This window comes from Lycium barbarum, chromosome 1, assembly GCF_019175385.1.
Source record: "Lycium barbarum isolate Lr01 chromosome 1, ASM1917538v2, whole genome shotgun sequence".
Classification (NCBI taxonomy): Eukaryota; Viridiplantae; Streptophyta; class Magnoliopsida; order Solanales; family Solanaceae; genus Lycium; species Lycium barbarum.
The window spans coordinates 141,934,075-141,957,484 of NC_083337.1; the positions used below are offsets into that span (position 1 = coordinate 141,934,075).

Genomic DNA, 23,410 nt, shown 5'->3' on the forward strand with positions numbered 1-23,410 from the left:
CAAGTTAATAATGGCAAATCAAGAAATAACCCTTCGTGTACGAATTATAGAAGATCTCCGTTAAGATCAAACAATTTCATCAATTGAGTATGATTGCAAGTGTATAATTGTATCTATTATACAAATAATATCAATGAACTCGATTATCACAATATTTCCTCGATTGCCTTTTTTTAAAGTAGCTTTTAGGGTCTATTTATTAGTTCAAGAATCCTCTTATTGATTGAAATGAAAGAATTAGTAAATATGCTCTCCAAAATAAAAATGAGTTAAGGTTATGAAATTATAATTTGATGGTCGAGTCGATTTTATGATTATAAGTTGGTTCGAAATCGAAACGCGCCATTACCAAAAAACGATTTTTTTCCACCTACAGATTGGTGTTGCAACCTGAATGAAGACGCATCACATGGGATGACTAGATGGTTTCTTTTGTTTGATTGAGGTAATATGGCATGTCCTTATTGGATATGTTTGACATCATATACTATCTTTTACACGTATATTATTGTGTACAAATGCTAGAAACTGTTTCTCGAACAACCGGATCCGTGGCGCAATGGTAGCGCGTCTGACTCCAGATCGGAAGGTTGCGTGTTCGATTCACTTCGGGTTCAATCCCCCCGATCCATATCCAGTCCTCTCTTTTAATTTTTTTGACAGCTTGATTATCCTGTTAATGATATATTCTTATTCGATGCACCTTTATTCTCTAGGTTCAGTTTTATGGCTTCTTCCCACTTTCCAGGTGCACTCGGCAATAGTCCGCACAAACACATTATACACAAAGTCGACCTTAAGCTTGTAACGCATAGTAAGGAGCTTATCTCCCATGCACGTTTCAATGGTAGTAGGGAAGAGAAGCACTGTCAATTCATTGTAAATCTGTGACTGCCTTATTAATTTGGTTAACCAACCACGTAGTACCTCTCGTAGAGAGTGAGAGCATCTGCACTCGTTAACTTAGGAAAAAATTATGTATATATATCTGAAGTATGATCATATATTTCGTTAGCCACCCTAAAACACAAAAGCTGATTTGGTGCACTGGTTCAATACGAGTCTGGGCAAGTGTGATGACCTGTGTTCGAATCTTCGTTGTTGCATTCTACATTATTATTCCCAAAAAAAAAAATGCATATAAAACACATAAATAGCGAGTTTCCAACCGAAAATTATTTTTCTCGTTCAATTTATATTTATACAAGTACATTGGGTTTTATGTGTGCTTAAAAACATTTCCTGACAAAGCAATGTAGGTGTTGCGTGACACCGCTTCGACTATCATGAATCCGCCTTTGGTGGTGCCCCATCATCTTTAAATCCTGAGTCCGATAGAAATAACATAAGAGAACATTAATAATATAAAAAAAAATTACATAAAGGAAAGGCGTACAAGTTGTTGACTTCATTTCCATTGTGCGAATGGCGAAATGTCATATATTGTACAATACCAATTAAGGATAGCTACATACCTAGATAGCTCCTATATAGTAACTCCATCAACTAATGAATAATGGTATTGTGAAGTCTGAATTAATAAGAACCCCACCCACGCTATATTCCTCTTTGTCTAACAATGGAAGAATTGTTGGTACTGGGAACACTCTTAGGTATCGTTTGGTTTGGTAATTTGAGTCATGTAAGTATTAGTAATTCAGAAATTAGTTATGCAAAGTTTAGTTATTAATGTACTAATTATTTCATATTTCATTGAAAATGGTATATAAATTAACTTATAACTTATAATGCATGTTTTATTTATATAGGGATATAGAATGATAACCAACTACCGGAGCAAAGTAAAATGATTTTAGTGTAATAAAAGAAAGAAAAATCAATGTTTTAAAAGGCAGTGTCAGGACTGGCCCCGAGGTTCGCCTCGGGGCAAGGCAGTGGCAAAACGCCCTAGGGCTAACGTGCGGCGCTTAGTTCCTATGAGGCTTACGCCCTAAGCGCCCAACCGTACGCCCTAAACACGCCTAACGCCCAACGCCCAGGGCTCGCCTAACAGTTCTTACACAAATTATATTTTAAATTCCTTAATTAAAATCATTCACCCTCATAATTGTTTAACAAAATAATGATACTTAATAGTTTTTCATCTATAGAAATAGAAGATTGGGTGTAACTCATATAACAAGTCGTAGTATTTGATATTTACTATTTGAGAACGTCGTGAGGGTGAATATCACTTAATTTAAAAAACAAAAAACACATAGCGGAATTGTACATTTTTCACTTGTCATTGGTCATAAGTCCTATGTATCAGAATTATCATATAATTTTATTTTTTGTTCATGAAGAAGTTATGTTTTAATTGTAATATTGATAAATTTTATTGATTATTTGCTTAGAGGGAGATAAAATGAATAGTATGATAGTAATAGTGTTTTAAGAAACTATATTTTTTTCCGTGTTTGAAAGTTAAAATGTTAGAATTGATTTGCATTTCATAATAGCTTTTATTTCATTATATTGTTTATACTTGTAAAATTATGTTATATATAATTACAAGTTATAAGCGGTGTATAATGAATTGCTTTGATCATTTTTTTTGTGAGGATCAAGCGCGCGCGCCCACACACACACACACACACACACACACACACACACACACACACACACACACACACACACACACACACATATATATATATATATATATATATATATATATATATCATTTATTTACAATTTTCTTTTATTTTTTTATGTAATTTTACCTATTTAAAAATATTTATTGTAATTATATTATTTTAAGAAATACTAAAAATTAAATACCCATGGGGCTTACGTCCCGTGCCTCGAGACTTACGCCTCATCGAGACATATGTAAAACGCCCCATCTTACGCTCCCGCCTTTTAAAACACTGAGAAAAATGGCTTTTGTGTAATGAACACAAAACTAGATTACCGCCAGTGAAGTTTAGTCTACATGATTATCCTTTTACATGTGCACCAAAAAATAAAGGCCTAATGCATATGCAGCCCTTTAAATTTATCTCTTTTTTTTATTTTCGCACTTTAACTAAGCATTGTTTCTATTGAACCCTGAACTCGTCCTCTAGTGTGTGTCTATCAACCCCTCTAAATCTCTGATTTTTATTAGAAGCAAAAAATAAATTATGATAATGAAGGTAAAATAATATTTTAGACGTGTAGTAAGATATTCTTTAGGTCATGGATGTGTCGATTTCTGTTGGTTCTGCTCTTTCACTGCCAGCTTAATTAAGAGCTTACTCTTTTTTTCCCTCTCAATTGCTGTTAATCTTAGCTAAAAAATGACATAATTAAATTAGAATATATATTAGCATGTTGCTACATTGAAAATAGAATACTATGTAAGTCAAATTGTGTATAAAAATAAGAGAATGTCTCTTGCTTGCTACATTACTTTCAATAGTGCTAATTCCGCTACGCTGGCATTATCCAATTTTTCTATTATTAAAAATGCTATTTTTTTAATTCAATTTATTTGTTTGATTTTAATTTGGCACGGAGTGTAAAAAGTAAAAAAAAAAAAAATCTTATGATTTTAAATTAAAAATATGTAGAATGTACAAAATGTTCTTTAATCTCGTGGTCTTAAACATATCATATGAAAAAATGAAATTAAAGAATTGTCAAATACTGAGGAAAAAGATATTCTTTTTTAGACGGACAAAAGAAGAAAGTAACACCAAAAAAATTGAAACGGAAAGTAAGCATTATTTGGACATGCTAAGTGACGTTTTTGGTCCAAAAAAAAAAAAGATCAGGATATTACTATGACTTTTATTCATGTAGTTTGTTGAGATATAGAGTTTGTACATAGATCAACACAACCGGATCCGTGGCGCAATGGTAGCGCGTCTGACTCCAGATCAGAAGGTTGCGTGTTCGATTCACGTCGGGTTCAATCCTCCCGATCCATGTCCGGTCCTTTTAAATTTCATGTTTCATGTCTTTTCTACAGTCCCAACCGAACAACTTCATTTTCTTTTTGCTGGAGATGTTCGAGTATTTGTAGAGTTTCTGGACTTCTTTTCTCTGCACTCTGCCTTCTCGTAGTCCCCAATTTCATGTTTCATGTCTTTTCTACAGTCCTCCCGATCCATGTCCGGTCCTTTTAAATTTCATGTTTCATGTCTTTTCTACAGTCCCAACCGAACAACTTCATTTTCTTTTTGCTGGAGATGTTCGAGTATTTGTAGAGTTTCTGGACTTCTTTTCTCTGCACTCTGCCTTCTCGTAGTCCCCAATTTCATGTTTCATGTCTTTTCTACAGTCCCAACCGAACAACTTCATTTTCTTTTTGCTGGAGATGTTCGAGTATTTGTAGAGTTTCTGGACTTCTTTTCTCTGCACTCTGCCTTCTCGTAGTCCCCAATTTCATGTTTCATGTCTTTTCTACAGTCCTCCCGATCCATGTCCGGTCCTTTTAAATTTCATGTTTCATGTCTTTTCTACAGTCCCAACCGAACAACTTCATTTTCTTTTTGCTGGAGATGTTCGAGTATTTGTAGAGTTTCTGGACTTCTTTTCTCTGCACTCTGCCTTCTCGTAGTCCCCAATTTCATGTTTCATGTCTTTTCTACAGTCCCAACCGAACAACTTCATTTTCTTTTTGCTGGAGATGTTCGAGTATTTGTAGAGTTTCTGGACTTCTTTTCTCTGCACTCTGCCTTCTCGTAGTCCCCACTTTCATGAAGTGCCTCTGTGATATGTGCTTGAGCAGCTTTATCTGTGGACACGCCAACACCATCTATTTGATCACCCAACAAATTAGCTAGACAAAAACTAGTGCACTAAAAGCTAGGCAAGAAGTGGGAGTTAAAAAAAATGCATGCGGAAGTAAGTTATTTCTTTTTATGGTTTCTAAGAGGTGACCAAATATATACTACATAAAATTGTGAAAATCCTGTGCACCGTCGAGTAGAGGCTAGAAAGAATACATCAACATTAAAGATCTTTCCGGCTATTTTTTAAAATTTACAATTGGTTTCCACTTTCCATAGTGGGAAGTCCTTGAATAGTATATTTAGGCTAGCACAATCCAAAATTTAAATCGAAATTCGAATTTTTTGAAATATTCGGATTATGGATTGGATTCAAATTTTATTTTTAAAATTTATGATTTTCGAATTGAATATGGATTGAGTACTACGAATTTTTGAATATCCGAAAATTCGAAATTTTTATACCTTATATCTAGCCCTACCTATATCATATGTGTTCAGTACTAATAAGTCTAGTTTCTAAAGGTTCAATAGATTAGTACCTAAGGTTCTATCAATTAAAATATTAAGTTCAATATACAATTCTCTACTAAATCAAATATAATATAGGGTTTTCTTATTTCTCAAGTCTCAAAAGTCTCATGTTAGTATCAACCACGGCAGAGTTCTTTGTTATTTTTTTCAGATGACTACTTAAATTTTATTTTATTCATTTTCACTTTTTCACTTTTATTTGGTATGGATTAACTATGTTAAACATGATTTGGATTTGTTAAACATGATTTGGATTTGTTAATCCTAATTTGAACTTGAAGGCTTTTTTTACTGAGCAATTAAGATTTAGATTTACCTCTATGGAACTAACGCATGAATTTTGTTCCTAATAAGTTTATCTTAAGTCTCAAGAGTCAAATCCGAAAATTCGAAATATCCAAATCGAATAATCTGAAATCGAACATAAAATATCGATCCAATCCAATCCGAACTTATTTTTATTGGATTTGAATTATAATTTCTTTAACCCGAAAATCAAATATTTAAATCAAAAATTTCATATCTAATCCGATGATCCGAACGTCCACCCCAACAAATATTCTCCAAATAGGTTTATGCTTTACAAAGGAACAAGGGCAGATTCACCCTTCTACTTAAAAAAATACTTTACACTTAACTTCTATTGTACTTTACGAACAAAAATACACCAATTTTAACGGAAGTCCACCTGTCTGGACCCCAGCTTTTAAAAATGACATGTTGATTTATTTTTCAAATTTGTTAGAATTAGAATAAATAACCCAACCCAATGACCCATTTTTTAATAAAGTGATAAATAAATAACCCTACCCATTGGAACTCCATTTTTTTTAATGCAACCCATTCAGATTGGTTCTGTTGTTCCGTGAAAGTTCTGACCAAAACGTTTTTACCATGTGCTGGGCATTGCCAACTTATTCCGAAAAATTCCTTCCAACATTTTTTTTAAATTTTTATATTATCAATGCGTGGCATGAAGCCTGGTTTGAGGTAAACCATAATCAAAAAGGATGGTTAACCATTTTAAAGATTGTCAGAAAGCATTTACTATTTTCTGCCTTAAATATTATTTATATTTGTCAACTTATATTACTATTATATACTCGCTCTGTTTCAATTTATTTAAACTTATTTCTTTTTTAGTCTGTATCAAAATGAATGATCTTTTTTCTAATTTAGAAATAAATTCACATTATGAATGATTTATAGCTACACAAATTTTCAAAGTTTATTTTGAACCACAAGTTTTTTTTTTTTTTTTTTTTTTAAATATCGTACCCAGTCAAATGAGTTTATATAAATTAAAACCGAGGGAGTATATAAGCCGCAGTTCAAGAATTTTTATCGTCCCCACTAAGGGCAATTTGAACCTTTCAAAAATTTTAAGGACCATCTTTAAAACCCCACGTGTCCTTAGATATCAATCAAATTGATTTTCTTTTCATTTTAACTTACTATAAGAACCCGAATAGTACAAATTGAGAGAAATGCTAGCTGGTTGTTGCCTGTCTCCACGGTACTAGATAGGATTTTGAGGACTTTTTACAGCCACATGTCAGTGTGATATTTTACTCTGCCAGTTACATTTATTGTTATCAGCTTTTACTTATCCATGTCAAAAGAAGATATATACAAAATGTCATTCAACAAATAGAATATTGATCTTATCTTTGAAAAACACCTTGTCCTTAATTAGGTTGCGTATGATTTTAGTTCTCTCAGGGGTAATTTGGTGATATAAGAAGGGATATCTCAACACTAATTTTTTATATTATATTTGATAAAAAATATAAATTTATTTTGAAATAAATTTATATCTTCTATCAAATAGAGTATAAAATAAAGCATAATTTTAAAGATGAATATTCCACCTTATCTAACCTTGAGATTATTTTATCCCATCTCATTAACCTCGAGAGAAATGCTAGCTGGTTGTTGCCTGTCTCCGCGGTACTAGATAGGATTTTGAGGACTTTTTACAGCCACATGTCAGTGTAATATTTTATTCTGCCAGTTACATTTATTGTTCTCAGCTTTTACTTATCCATGTCAAAAGAAGATATATACAAAATGTCATTCAACAAATAGAATATTGATCTTATCTTTGAAAAACATCTTGCCCTTAATTAGGTTGCGTATGATTTTAGTTCTCTCAAGGGTAATTTGGTGCATGGTATAAGAAGGTATATCACAACATTAATTTTTTATATTATATTTGATAGAAAATATAAATTTATTCTGAAATAAATTTACACCTTCTACCAAACAGAGTATAAAATAAAACACAATTCTAAAGATGAATATTCCACCTTATCTCACTAACCTTGAGATTATTTTATCTCATCTCCCAAATGAGATAAATTAGTTTCTGAGAATATAATCTCAAAATAATTTAATCCGCATACCAAATAGTACTAAAAAGGTTAGTGATGGTCTACTTTTCTAAAAGCTCTAAAATGTCCCTCATGTGTCTCTAATGCTCTGTTTTGAGACTTGCAGCTCCTTTCTTGGTAAGTTTATCTCCTTTGTTACATTATTGGCGTTATGAAATTTTTTCAAACAGAGTGAAAAGAGGAGAAAGATCGGAAATCTATTATTCTCTTGTTCCACGTCTCTTTTGAGTGTGGAGTCATATGCACTTTTAGTGAAAACTTTGAACATTTCAATATTTTTTAAAGCAAAAGATTTGGACAAGAAAACATATTTTACGAAAATGGATAACAAGGTTGAAAACACCAAAATGACGTGGTGGAAGGAAAAAAAAAAACGTTCACACCAAGCATCTAATTCCAAGCTTGTATAATTGATTTTGATATATCTACCCAGTTTGAACTCTATACGTGTATTAACCTATTGTCTGCTTACATAAGAAGGGCCACTGTTGTCAAAGAAAACGATCTGGTGTAGTCATAATCTTGATTAAATGTTCTCTTGAAATAGAAAGTTGCTTGTTTGTTACGTTGATGTATGAGTTTTAAGTAGGTCTTCGTTTGGTACGAGGGATAAGGAATAATTAATTTCAGAATTATAGTGTTTTTTTAATCCTTTGGGAGGGTGAATATCTGTCATGGGATAACTAATCCCGACATAAATAGTCCAGAGATAACCCCAACCAAACGATGAAGACTTAAATACTCCTATGCGACATCCTATATCAATTCGGGTTTCACAAAAGAGGAATACAAGATTTGAAAATGCGTCGGAGGATTTGGAATTTGACTCACAAGAAAAAACAGGCTCTGGAAAATATATATCCTTGATTGTAATTCGAGTTAATTTGATTGTTTTTAATAAGGAGAAATAAGAAATATGGTGAAAATTTAAGAATGTGATGCAAATATTTTTTAATTAGAACTATTAGCTTTGTATGTTGAGTTGGGCTCGGACTTAACACGGCTAATGACAACCAGTAGAAAAGAAAAGGCAAAAACATCTTTCTCTTTTAGCGTTCCCCACAAGCAAAAGTCCTGTTTCCTTTTTCCATTTAATTAATAAGAATCACAGTTATTAAGAAACTAACTACATATTCTATAGGCTAAAATAAAATGGGATATAAAGGGAAAGTGTCTAGGAGGGATTTAAACTTTGAGAAGAAGAACGGGTGAAAAGGGGAAGTAGATTATTATTAAGGGCAAAGGTGTAAATATATCCCTCAACTTTGTGATTTAGAATAGATATACTCATTGTTAAAAAAAGTGGTGTACATATATCCCTGTTGTTACATAAATGGTGCAAATATATCATTTTCGCTGATAGAATTTTTTGAAAAAAAAATCATTTAGCTTATTTTTTTAATTTAAAAAATGTCACGTGGCTTTAAAAATATAAGTGAGCCTATTTTCTTGGTAGACTTATTTTTTGATGCCACGTGGTAATTTTTTTTCCTGGTGGTCGAGTCTGATTCATTTTAATAAATGAGTAGACTTATTTTTTGTTGCCACGTGGTAATTTTTTTTCCTGGTGGTCGAGTCTGATTCATTTTAAAAAATGAGTAGACTTATTTTTTTTAAGCCAAGGAGATATTTTTTTAAAACGAACGAGACAACCCACTAGAAAAAAAATTATCTCGTGACTTTAAAAAAATAAATCTACTAAAAAAGAATGGGTAAACTTATTTTTTTATAGCCACGTGACATTTTCTTCATTAAAAGATAAGTTAAACGATTTTTCAAAAAATATCTGGAGCGAAAAGAGTATATTTGCACCATTTCTATAATGGTAAGGGTATATTTGTACCATTTGTGTAACAGCAGCGGTATATATGCATTATTTTTTAATGAGGGGTATTTTTAATCATTTTTTATAGTAGGGATATTTTTGTTCGCAAAGTATAACAAAAGTATAGGTAATCTATTTTTAAAAGTAGAGGAACGAATCTGACCCTTAATTTCCCTTTTTAAATATATATACAAGTTGGCCAAGCTCAAAGTAGGGGTGTTCATGGTTTGGTTTGGGTCGGTTATTGATTAAAACCATAACCAAACCAATTTAGTCGGTTTTTAAATGTCTAAAACCATAACCAAACCAAATAAAATAATAACCACCAGTTTGGTTATTGTCGGTTTGGTTCGGTTTGGTTGAATTTTTCGGTTTATGACTAGCAGCCATGAGACTTATCAGTAAACATTAAAAAGTTGAAAAAAACATGTCTTTTTTTTTTGTTCAAACGATATATTTTATTTATAGTTTAAGGTGGAATATACATCATAGAAACATTTTCACTATTAGTGATAGTGTCGTACTCAAGCTACCCAAAGTTGCTAAACTATTACATATAAAGCTAAAAACTAACTAAGTAGTGGCTGCACCATTTTTGTCATCTTAATATACATACCTGGAAATAAAGTAGAGCATAAGAGCTTTTAGTTGTTGTTACAAACATACATATTAATTAAACATAAAGACTACCTAAAATTAAAATGAAAATAAATGAAATAAAAAAAACTTTGTGTAATGATCCCAAACTTTGGGGCAGCACTTGCATTTTGCCCTCAATTCTCCCATTTTATTAAAAAAACTTTCTGTAATGATCCCAAACTTCAGATGTTTTTCTATTATTTTCTCCAAGGCTAGGGTCTCGACTACAAGGAGTTGTTCTTTTCTGCTTTTTAGGAGGATTATCCACGGAAGAAGTATTAGGACATTACCATGTGCTTGAGTTGCAGCAAATGCTGATGTTACCGAAGTATCTTCTATAGGAACCTCCAAATCTACAACCTCTGTCCTTTTCATATGAAAAATATTAGAAGTTTAGGACCCATTCAGACAAGAAAAAAAGAAAGGTATAAATTCGAAAAAAGAAGAAGAAACAACCTAAAATCAAATGGCTGACAAAGAAAGACTAAAAATTTAAGTTAAAGACATTAGACTCTAACGTGAGCTTCTATTAGTAGATTTACACTTAACACTTAAAGAGTTAAAAGACTTAAAGACATGGGCTTGAACATATTTTTAAAAACACGGGTCTTAAACAATCATGTGAAATAAGTAGATCAGAAATCAAATTAATGATTAAAAGATATAAAATATTTATAATTATTTATGAAAAACTAATATTATACATATAAATCATTATAAAATTTATGTATATAATTTATCGGTTTGGTTCGGTTATTTATTCAGTTATTTTTTAATATAACCATAATCAAACCAAATATTATCGGTTTTTAAAATTTAAAACTACATCAAACCAAACCAAACTAAATGTCGATTTTTTTATTCGGTTTGGTTAAATTTTCGATTTGATTTTGGTTTTAACCAAAACCGTGAACAGCCCTAGCTCAAAGCATGACCCAATAGTGGTACTGTTAAAAAAATTACTACAATTTGAAACTTAGCAGAAATAAAATAGTATAACATCTTATCAAAACTAATACTTTATCGTAACGAGTCACTGTTTAAAAGCGATTTCGGTTCGATTATAATACAAATTGTTGTGATCGGTCTTTCAAACACGCGCTTTTGGCTCGAAGTTTGGAGTTTGCAATAAAAGAATTGCTCAAAAAAAGAAGAAAAAGAATACTTTGAAGAAGAAGAGATACTAATATTTTTCGGCGTAGGATATATAACTTCACAAAGGCGTCTTTTATAGACTAGTTGTTGGAGATATTACAAGAAGGAGAACTAATGGGGGTTATAGAAATTAAAGAGTTGTTACAACAATCAAAATGGTTGTTACAGAAGATTAAAGTCAGTTGTTACAAGGATCAATTTTGTTGGAGCTAGCTTTTACACAGAATTTCTTTTGAAATGTTTCTGCACATATTCTTGTAAGCATGTACCTGAACACTTTTCTGGTAGGCTAAAAAATGTGTATTTTTTTTTTTCAAAACCAAATTTGGATTAGACCTGAGGTATATCCCGTGTGTAGGGGCAGGCACATCGACCAATTTTGCCTTCGAGTCCTTTTCTCATGTGCGCGAGATCACTTCCTTTTACTAGCTCTTTTTAAGGTCAATAAAGGGCAATTCAATATAAGGGAAAAGAGAAAGTTCTTCCTAATCAACGAGCTAGAGACTTTTGTCTTTCACTTAAGACAATAAGAATCACTACAAAAAAGTATAGAAATTGCAACAATTTTTTGGCAATAAAAATAATATTGTTGGCAAAATTCAATATTTGGTAACAACTTAGTTTTATTGTTGTCATATATGATGAAACTTTTAAAAATAAACTTTTTTTTGTTGTCATATATTGACTATTGTTGCAAAAAATATTTTTGACAATAACAAAAAAGTTGTTGCACGTCGTTACAATAACAGCCGATAGGAAAATTTTATGCAACAACAAAAAATGTTGTTGCCAAAAGTATTTTTTGCAACAATAGTCAATAGGGCAATAAAAAATTGTTGTCAAATGTCTTCTTTGTTGCAGTGAACTAAGAGAAGAAAAAGGACCCATAAAAAATCTTTAACTTTGCATTACCAACATGTACAATATAGATCGAGGTGATCTGTGATATATGGCAAATTCGACAAATTCAACTGCATCCACTATTTTTTGTTTGAATTATCAGTACATATACTTGCAAAATTTAAAATACAAGTATAATAAGAACACACTTGTTCTGAACCCACTAATTGTAGATCATAAATTATATTTACTTATCCTGCTACAAGCCTATAACTATCCAAAATGATCATTTTTTAATGTCAAATTCACCTAAAAAGATTTTTACAATCAAATTCACCCGTGTACTGATTTGAAAAATGAAAAGTTTATTCAACATAGCTATGTCAAAATTAAATGCTTAGTTCTGTCTCTTGATAAAACTTCCGGAAGGAAAGAGCATATGGTTCTTTCGAGGTTTAATTAAGGTGTTAGATGAATGATTAGCAAATAATGTATTTGTGTGTCATCAAGTTAATATTAGGACTAATTTTCTTTGGTCTATATCCGTGTGATCTATAGGTCACGGGTTTGAGACGTGAAAGCGGTCACAAATTGCTTGCATTAGGGGTAGTCTGTCTATATGACACCCTTTGAGAACAACCCTTCCTAAAACCTGCTAATGCAAGATGTTTTGTGCACCGGACTGCCCTTTCATTTTTTATTTTTTATTTTTTTTACATGTGGTTAATTTCTACTTTCCATAAGAGAAATGTGGAAGAATATGTCTATCCCCAACCCTGTTGAGCTCACCTATAAATTTGGAGGCTTTCCTCACTACGATATACATTAATTCACAACTCTTCTCATTTTTCTAAAGGCAAAAAAAATGGCCTTTCTCAAAAACAATTACACTTTTCTCTGCATGTTTTTGCTCTTGCCTACGCCCTACCCTATGCTACAGCAATGATTATGTTTCAAGAGCTGCCTATTACAGTGCCCCAATATGGCATGAGAACACCAAGTATGCCCTTCTTTCACCTACGAATCAAAAGAATATTCAAGTTCTATTTAAATTCGTCATTTGTGTATCGCGATCGCCTTAATTATGTTACTACGTTTTGTATACGGTAAAAATTGGGTATGCGTTGAATTGGTGAGACCCGGAGCTGAGGGAAGAAGGGGACAAGAATGTGCATAATGATTTTCGTTCTGAACCGGAGGAACGCCGGGACCGAGGCCAAGGTCGGGGCATCATTTGGTCCGGTTTCCTTCATGGCCGAGTTGGTCGTTGCCGTTAGTCCGTTTGTTCGTGGTCGTTGGTCCAGGTGATCCGTTGGGCGATTGTCACGCGTCGATAACGTCCTGCCACGCTCAACTGCCAATCGTACGGGTGTCAGACCGTACGGCCAACCTAACCCAACACTACAACAAATATGATATTTAGCTACAAAAATGTTAGCTACGGTGCAAAATTTGTCACTAATTATTCACTTTTCGTGACAAAAGTTACATTTCGTTCTTAAATACATGAGGCACATATTTTTAGTGACGAAACACAAAATTTCGTAGCAAAGTTTTGTCCCCTAAAGTTTCCCTCCAAAAAATGAGTTGGCGCCATTTATTGGGTACTATTAACCACGAATTTAAAATTATCAGTGACACATTATTTTGTCATTAATGATGTACCCAATTTGCGACAAACTGATTTTCGTCCTAAAATTAGTTAAATTTTGGAGACGAAAAACTTTTGTTGCAAAAACTGTGTTGATACATTAGCGACAAATTAAAATTTGTAGTTAAGCACTGTAAGTTTTAGCTACAAAATTTTATGTTTAATTGTGACCTTAGTTTTTGTCACTAATAACATAAACAATTAGTGACAAACAATTTATTGTCTCTAATCAACATGCGACTTAGTGACAACAAATTTTTGTCACAAAATATGCAATGTTTTAAATAGCGACGATTAAAAAGTTCTAGTTGAATGATTTAACTATTGGCGACGAAAAATATTCGTTGCTAAAATCAATGATCTTTGTTTACAATTGTTTATGGTGACAAGTTATCGATGTTCGAGTGTCTCCTGGTAGCCAACATTTTTCGAAAAACCATGATATTTATGAAAAAAGCAAAGCGGGGCGAAAAAATAAGGAATGAGATGATGTTTCAAGTTTGGAAATCAGCCAATTCAGATGTTTAAAATATGGTTATAATCATATTTAAATTGTGGCTACTTTATTGCAATTATAGTCAAATCTGCAAATCAAATTCAATTCTAGAATCAATTTCAAATACAATTTATAATTTAATCAAATTGAGTAAAGTAGAGAAAAATTAATTATTAAATTAATTCATTAAGCTTCTTGAACTTGAAAAAAATAACACATATTCGTAAAAAATAGACTAAATATAATAATACACCCGTAAATGATCTGTATGTATGTATGTATGTATGTGTGTGTGTGTGTGTGTGTATTAAAAGTACGAAAGCCCTTAGTGAAATGTCGTTCATCCTTTTTACCCGTGAAAAACATATTTTATATTAGGGAAAATGCATAAAAACACCCCTAGACTTGTTTCCAATTATCAGTAACACACGTATACTTTGCGGGGGTCCCATTACCCCCTGACAATTTTAAATTGTAATTATTACCTACGTGTTGAGGTGGCAAAGAGAGTGCATTTCACCCTCTTTGAGAGAGTGAGATAGTACAAAATAATGTTAAAAGTTTATTTTTGAATATTAATTGTTTTTTCTTTTCTAATTCTTTTCTTTTCCTTTCCATTTTCGCCTTCATAGATTCAAATGGAAATCGGGTCAAACTATTCCATATTCAGAATTAAAGAAGCATATTTCTGCTTTCCCTAAATTAAATACTCCTATGGAACTTAGGAATTGGCAAATGATATGGATGGTTGATTAATATAGTAAAACCTTAATAACGAAAGATCATCCTCCATAAATGTAATGAAATACTAAGATAATTAACTCCGATTGCTTGAGATTTTCCAAGCTTAAACCTAGTTATGTTTACACCATGAGTAGAAGTTCAACTGATGAAATCAAAACAAATAAGATTTTTGGTTAAAGAACAAAATCCATTTGCAGATGTAGTCGATAGAACAAAAAAAAAAATCAATTCTTTTACAGAAGGGACTAATATCCTATTAATTGCTATCTCTGTTGTGGTATGGCAGAGATGGCGGCGAGGGACAGTGGGTATGTCGACTAAAATGTGGTTCCATTTTTAAGAACATGAAAGATATAGAGGAATCACAACAATTTGTTCTTTTTTAATACGAAGAAGAAGGTGGGTCTATCGTTAATGGTGGGTGTTTAGTGGTTGATCTATGGGGTTTTTTGGCAGTGAAATGAAGTGTTAGAATTTTGTCAGTGTTTAGTCATGAATGGTGGGTGTTTAATGGTTTATCTATGGTGTTTTTTGGTAGTGAAATGAAGGGAAGTCGGAAAAGCTCCAAACTCCAGCCATGGCAAATTTCAGATCAAGAAAGGAGCCGAAAAAGGAAAAAAAGGAGAATCAACAACAACTACCCTGTACATCATTTTCGTCGGCGATCATTTTCTAGTTTTTCCATAAACAACAACTTTGAACCTTCAACAAAAATTTTGAAGAAATCGTAGAGAATAATAAAGAAGTAAAAAAAAAAAAAAGTAAAACAAAAGATTTAAGTGAAAAAACACGCCAGGCACGTGGATTTCACCACTTAAACACAAATTAGGTGGTAGCGTTTCAGGGGGTAATAATATCATTTAAAAAATAGCCAGGGGGTAGTGGGATCCCCGTAAAATATAGGTGTGTTGCAGCAAATTCGGTCATAGTTTAGGATTTATTTTAGCCATTTTCCGTTTTATATTAAGCAAAATTGTAACTTATTGTTACTGTCTAATATTTAGGACATCGAAATCAACTTAAATTTTAGTTATTAAAGTTTTCCTTATTTGAACCACATAAGAAATCCTAAAATTTAGGATTTCAATCAATAGAATTATACTTTGTACAAATTCTTTCCTTATTTTAATTTTATAGCACAATAAAAATAGCTCACATGTTAGAACGTCTAGAGAGGTCTTCTTCTTTTCTCACGTACTGTTTCTTGACTTTTGCCACTATAAATTGATTTTGCTTGGTATTTATTTATGTTAAATAAATTATTTCCATGTTTTTTCCAATTCTGATTATGTTTGTTTTACTTTAGAGGTAAGTAAAATTTTGCTTGGTATTTATTTTATGTTAAATAAATTATTGCCTTTTTTTTCCAATTCTGATTATGTTTGTTTTACTTTAGAGGTAAGTAAAATCAATAATTTATTTTTCCTTTTTGAATCTGTGGTGGGTGATTCAAGCATTAAAATAAAAAAAGTTTCTAAAAACTTTTTCCAGTTATATCATCTCTCTCCGTTCTTGATTGTGTTGGTCAATATCCTTTTTTATTATCTTAGCATTATCGATTGTTTATAGATTTTGCTCGTTAAAATATAAAATTTGAAGATATACATACTAATTTAACATAATTATATACTCACCCGATATCAATCAATCTTTCAATTGAAGTTCTAGTGTCATTCGAATCCGTACACCGCATTACACACAAAATATATGTATCTACGGGTAATGTAACTTACTTTCATCACATGAATTGTCTGTCAAAGATTAATTCTATTTATTGTTGAGTAATAGCAACAATTATTTCTCGGGCTTTGAGTTTGAAATCTCTGCACCATTCTCTTTCGTGGTGAGATAAGATTTGTAGACTTTTACTTCGAGTCTAATTAGTTTTAAAATAATTTTATTATTTGAATAAAAGAAAAAAGACGATAAGAAGAAAAACTAATCCTGATTGAATGTAATTAGAATTTAATGTAATTTAGACTAATCCTGATTGAATGTAATTAGAATTTAATGTAATTTAGACCCAGGTCATCGGGAAAATTTAGTAGAAGTTAAAAAGATATAAACTTAAATGGTAAAATCATTTTTTTTGTTGTGTTGATATACTTTTTGAAATTAGAATTTTAAAGATGAATACATTTAGAAGTAGGAATGGAACACTTCTATAGAAGAAGCTACTATTCCATATTTTTATTGTAAAGTCTTTAACTGTATTAGGTCGAAAGTATGGTTGAAGCAAAAAAAAAAAATTTTTGACATATGACACTACAGAAAATAGGGACTAGTATCTTTGTGATATTACAATTAGTCTCAAGTGTGATTGTTAGATTGATATTTTGTATATAAGTGTTAATTCAACTGACCAACATAAAAATAATTTTATTTCGTATGCAGGCTAGTTTTGAAGAAACATACGGTAATTATATATTCTGATAAACTTGGAATGTCTTGGATACTTCAAATTGCAAAATACACGATCGCAAATTTTTTAATATTAGACTGCATAATTTCTATAATATATTATATGCTTTCTTACATGACTAACAATATATTGAACTTTTAAAATGAATATTCAAGAGATGAAAGAGAAGTTATAGCGGCATTGTACATTGTCGCTATAATAAAACATAGAATTGGTAACGACTTTTTAGGAACAACCACAAAATGTAGGTTAATTTCGATAAATGGCAACAACTCAATTTTTTTTTAAATAATGAGTTTTTTCTTGTTACCAGATCTTGTAATCTTGTTGCCATATATTAATGGTTAATATAATAAATTTAAATATAAATACATTAACATTAATAGACTTTTATTGTCGCCAAAAGTATCACTGTTGTTGCTAAAATATGTACTCCCTCCGTCCCATTTTAAGTGTCTTAGTTTAACTAAACATAAAGTTTAAGGAATAAAAGGAGACTTTTAAATGTTGTGGTCCGAAATTAAATATGTGCATAATGTACGAAAATGTCCTTTGAATCTTGTGATTTTAAACTTGTCATGACGGATGTTTGAATTATCAATTTACTAAATATAGAAAATGATACTCTTTTTGGGACAGACCAAAAAGAAAATTAAGACGTTAAAATTGCGACGGACGGGAGTAATATATATTTTTTTTAACTGGAATTTGTGTTCTAAAAATCATTAATCTTTTTCAAATTTGAGGGAAAAGCTATCGCGGCAAAATTTTCCCTCATTTTCTCCTTTTACGGGTTTTCCCCAAATCCTTCCCTCTTATCTTCACACGACCTTTAGGTTTTATCTTTTAGAATCACCTTCCCAATCCCATCAACGTTTCAGTCCAGTGGTTGGAGCTTCGAATTAGGTATGAACGAGCATTGGCCTTATCCCAAACCAGAATTAGGGTTTCAAATTGTAAGCTCCTTCCCCTCTAGTTTTAATTGTTTATAGTTTATGATTTTGATTCCCTATCTCTAATTATTTCTGCTTCGGTTACAGATTGATATACAAATCAATTACTAGGTTCTTTCTCTTCCTTACCTTTTTATTTCTTCTTAGTTCTTCTGTTTTTCCCGTTTTTTTTTTTTAACTGAAAATTGATATTAAAACTAGAGCTTGATAAATTGGAACTGAATTATCTTGGCGACATCTACAAGCAGTATAAGTTGGACTATATCAACCAGCTATTACCCACAGGGGTCTTTTACTACTTCTTTACGTGTCAAAGAAGGGTTTTAGGCCAATTCTTCTGATGTTTTGAATCTATTCCCCTTTTCCTATTTCCTTTTTCTTCCCATCTGAAGCTGATTAGTTAATTTCTGAATTTAGACTTATCCGAAAGAAATTCTAAATTTACAACTTTTGGTTGAGATTTTGGCTTGAATCGGAGGAATTTTCTTTGATTGCTAGTTGTTAATCTGGCATAAACACATATGGGACTGCCAAATGCTTGTCTTTTTAGAGAATCCCTCCATGTTAATATTGGGCACCAATGCAGCTTGCCCTCCAGCTTTTCGATTGAATGCTTGAATGAGTGATCACTGCAACTTCATGCTGCTCGTTATTTTTCTATGATGGGGTTTCTCCTTTTCAACAAAAAAATACATTTCTTGCCAGTATATATCTAGCTGAAGTGGACTGCATAATTATCAATCCCCCAAATCAATCCCCCAAATTTATTGTTGTTGCTTAAAGAAGTGTATGTTCAATATACAGATAAGGGATAATGGAATCATGCTAATCTGAGACAATTATGTTAGCTTATTGCAGGTCCAATTTGGAATTGTCAAAGTCCCAGTTAGAGGTCTTGGCTTAACGCAACTCTGAAAAAACATTTTAAATTACTACTTAGGAACTCATAAAAAATAGAAAAAGATACTATTATGTTTACTTCTTATACTAGGAATTTGGGGTATCAAAAATGAAACCAATATTTAACTGTATTTAATGGTATTCTTTTTTCTTTATTCTAGTAGTTCTAATATGTTATTCTTTTTTTCTTTATTCTAGTAGATCTGCAAACGTAGTTTCTTTAAGTGCTTTATAAAAAAATGGATAGCTTTTTTAAGTCCTAGTGAGGGTCAGTCAGCTGCAATTGTTTTAAATCAAGGTTAAATGAGTTGTCCAAGGTATTGTGACTTGATCTTTAATTAGTTGTGTGTTATGTTATGTGATTGTGCTTTGGATCCCTTCATTGTTCTTGATATCTAAGAGTAAATGATATTTAGTTGAATCATATGACTAAATATTTAGGAAGGATTGATATATTACAGTCTTATCAAATGTAACATTCAAAGCTTTCTCCTTTGGCAACATGTAGCTGCAGTAGTGTAAAAACAAAAAAGAGAAAATAGCATGTCATTTATTTCTTTTGCTTATTAAAAAAAACAAAAACAAAGACTCTCACTAAAGAAGATGATATTTCATCACCTGAACGTGTATGCATGGCTAAATGTAAGGTGGTTATGTTAAGCTTATTATTCTAATAATTTGTATTGTACGATGATTTGCACAATAGTGCTGGTCAGTATTAATCCTTAAATGGTATTATGTGCATCTAACTAGTGTATTACCCACTTGTACTACGTAATTAAATCTGAGTTTTGGTATTTAATCACGTGGTTGAGGTATGGTCAGATGATTGATGATGTTGTCTTAATTGTCAAAGAGTAAGTGATCTTTATTTAGTTGTGTGCTTGCTTCACTTTTGGTAGTGTATATTTCGCAATAGAAGAAATTGAGTATATTATCAATTGCTCAGGTACAATTTGCATATTTAAGTTGAGGAGATTTTCATATCGATTACGTGGAGTGTGTACTCTTATTCAAATTGCATCACTCATTAGGTCCTTTGGAGATCAATGGCTACTCTTTCACTTGTGACTGTCGTCTCTGCCATATTACGATGAGCCTTTCATTCAGTACAAAGTCAGGCTCAAAACAAGTGTAAGCCTCTTGTGTTAGAATCTCAATTTCAAACAAGTCCAGACTTTGGATTTTTTATTGCTTGATATATCTTGCTTAATAATATTCGGCTAAAATAAACTTGTGCTACCTTGTAACCTGGTACTTTCCAACAACTTATTTGAAGACAAGCTCAATAGTTAGTATTTAGTTTATTAGTTTTTTGAATGTTATAAAATAGTTATTTCCTTAGTTATATTTTAAGTTTCTAAGTTGCATTATGTTCAACAAGATTAAATTCTTGATGGAATTCTCAACATGATCACTAATCCAAGGGTTGAAAGTTGAGGGAAGTCGTACTGGTAAAGTCATAGCAAGATGGTGAAGGTGATTTGGATCTTATATCTTATGTTTCTATGGTGCTTATTTTACTTGTGTCACTGTCATCTCTCTCTTTCTCCAGTATGTTTCTACTATATTAGAAGAGTGGGTTATGATTTGGGATCGATATTTTAGGTTAATGTCGTTTAATTTCAATTTGAGGGCATTTTAGTCTTTTAACATACCTAAATGCAACTTGGCTTTTTTCGCTGAAACTAAATAGACACGTATCAGCTGGATACTTTTAATGCTTCTTGCTCATTCTTTCGCAGTTTTTCACCCTCATCTCCTCTGATTTTGCAACTCTCCAGTTATACTGGTGATTTTAGCATTTAATGAAATATATATTACATGCCCATTGGGCTATATTGACTGCTCTTGCTGCTTTGAATTCAAAAATGTTATAGCTTATGGGACTCTTTCAGCTTTTGGAACCTATTAGGTGGTGAGAATGGGCTATTCAAAAGCTTAAAGTTGATATCTTTTATTTATGTGCTGATGCTAAATTTTGCTTGATTAATAGGTGACGATATCCTTAACTATTGATATTACTATTGTAAATTCTTGGAACTCGCATGCTTCAGCTTTGGCTAATTTAGGAGCCAAATCATCAATAACCAAACTTCTAACCTGGATCACGGATCCATTAAGGTATTCACATAGACACCAAAATTTGTTTTATTCCTCTATTTTGTTACCATAGATGGACTCTGTGATTGTATTGGTTGGGATTTTCTATATTTTTACCAAGGTTCTAGATTGAGGATTTCAGGATGGTGTTGATAGTTGCAAGTTTGTGGTTATAGACTTTTTATGGGTTCTTTTCTTCATGAATCAAAGGAGCAGAGCTTCTATTTGATTTCTCTTTGTTTATTTCTTCTCCTTCATCATCACCTTCTTATTTATTTTCTTTCATTCACTAATCCCATCACCATTGCTATGAATCGAAGTCCTTATTGATCAATATCTATTTTTGTGGCTTCATTGTTGGAGCATAAGTAGCATATTCAGAAACAGATGAAACGTCCACTACTGCTGATCACCTTCAGATAGAGCAAGACATGACATTTAATTGGGAAAAATCTCCTCACTTCATCTATGAAGTTGACTAAATACCATTATTTCATCTCCATACTTAGAGGAAAGATAATCATAGCTCTAAGAGCTACCACATTCTTGGTGAAACTAGAAAAAAGGTACTGGTAGCTACAGTTATAGAAAGGCAAATAGAAAAGTTCCATTCTCTGTCATTAATAATAAAATTAATTCAGTGATAAACTTTTGCTTACTTAGTTACTAATGAGATTTTTTCATTTTGATGAAAAGCAAATGCAACCATGTTTAAAAAGGCAAATAGAAAAGCCCCATTCTCTGGTTGTGTTCTCTTACATTTCAACATGTTAATGTTTCTTCTTTTTCCATGATCTCAAGTTCTTTTTCATAAGGCTTTTGCCTACAAAAAAATGATTAGGCTTGTGATAGTTGATTGGTCCTTATTCATTTGGTGGTAATTATAGCCCAGGTATCCTAAGATTTGATTGCTCCCCTCAATTGGGAAGTGGCAGCCCTTCCGAATTTGGACAAAAATCTTTTTTCCTTGCTGATGTGGTTAATGCAATAACTCAGGTTAGTTCTTTTCTCTCTTCTTCTCTTTTTTTTTATTTTGACAAAGTAAGCATTTTAATTGATAAGCATCCTGAGGCTTCATATCATGGAGCTAAACATAATCAATAATTTGCTCTTATATTTTATTTCTATATAATGCTTATCCCTTTGGAAAATCTACTTCAATTAGTTACCACTGTCTCAAGTCGGCTACTCCATTCATAATGACGAGCACCATGCTGAGACAATGTATTTGCTAGATTGCTCCAAGATTTTCTGTCATTTACTTCGACATTGCGAGTTTCATATGATGAAAATCCAAGCAATAAATGGTTAGAATTTTTTTCATTTCTAAACCTGTTTTATCCAAACTGCACGGTCCCCAAGTAAGTTTAAATGTTCCACGTACTGTAAACTAGACATGAGTTTCCTGGAAGTTTAATAATGAAGTTGTGTAACTTCTCTTTCATTTTCTTTATGCAGGAGTTGTGTAGCAATACTCTTGAGTGTGTCATCAATAGGTTGAAAATGGCAGCTCAAAATTTTCTTTCGCTCGAAACAAGTGGAAGGAGCTCACAAGATAGGAGAGACGTTATGATTAAATTACATTGTATTTTTCAAGATAATCACATTTTTATCACAAGACTTATTATTTTGTCATTAATTGATTATATTTGTGATAAAACATAGTATTTGTCCTAGAATTGCCTTATGATTAATAATATGATTCATTCTTTAACTACAAATTAAATTTGTGTTTTATCATAATTGTTATTGTCACTAATCACGATAATTTATAGTGACAATTTTGTTGTGTCAGTAAAAAAAAGTATCTTTAGTGACGACATGATTGGTTTCAACTACAAAATTATAAGCCTTTTCTGTAAAGCAAAGTTGTCACTAATTTATACATTTGGAGACGGAATACCTTTTCGTATATAAAAGGTTGTCTTTGCTGACGAAATTATTATTTTTTAACTGCGAAATATATATAACTTTAGTGACAATTGGCGTTGTCACTAATTAAATTGAAAAATTAGTGATGAGGAAGTTTTGTCG

General features: G+C 31.8%; 1 protein-coding gene and 2 non-coding genes across 8 annotated transcripts; all 3 read left to right on the forward strand.

The window, feature by feature from the left end:
• Positions 1-545: 545 nt before the first annotated feature.
• TRNAW-CCA (transfer RNA tryptophan (anticodon CCA)) lies at positions 546-617 on the forward strand. The gene has a single exon. It is a non-coding gene; the product is annotated as a tRNA-Trp (tRNA).
• A 3,212-nt stretch (positions 618-3,829) lies between these two features.
• TRNAW-CCA (transfer RNA tryptophan (anticodon CCA)) lies at positions 3,830-3,901 on the forward strand. The gene has a single exon. It is a non-coding gene; the product is annotated as a tRNA-Trp (tRNA).
• Positions 3,902-18,158: 14,257 nt separating this feature from the next.
• On the forward strand, positions 18,159-23,055 carry LOC132640818 (uncharacterized). 6 transcript variants are annotated; one of them, XR_009582420.1, is made up of 4 exons: positions 18,159-18,376; positions 20,223-20,407; positions 21,270-22,372; positions 22,835-23,055. XR_009582420.1 is itself a non-coding variant. In XM_060357603.1 (4 exons), exons 1-4 carry the CDS (start codon positions 20,744-20,746, stop codon positions 23,039-23,041), a joined length of 453 nt encoding a protein of 150 aa, XP_060213586.1. In that variant the 5' UTR covers positions 20,414-20,743; the 3' UTR covers positions 23,042-23,055. The 6 variants fall into 6 exon arrangements, 2 of the variants coding, with proteins under 2 accessions (XP_060213586.1, XP_060213591.1); XR_009582425.1 differs by having other exon boundaries at positions 18,164-18,376; positions 22,269-22,372; XR_009582415.1 differs by having other exon boundaries at positions 18,178-18,376; positions 22,264-22,372.
• Positions 23,056-23,410: the final 355 nt, after the last annotated feature.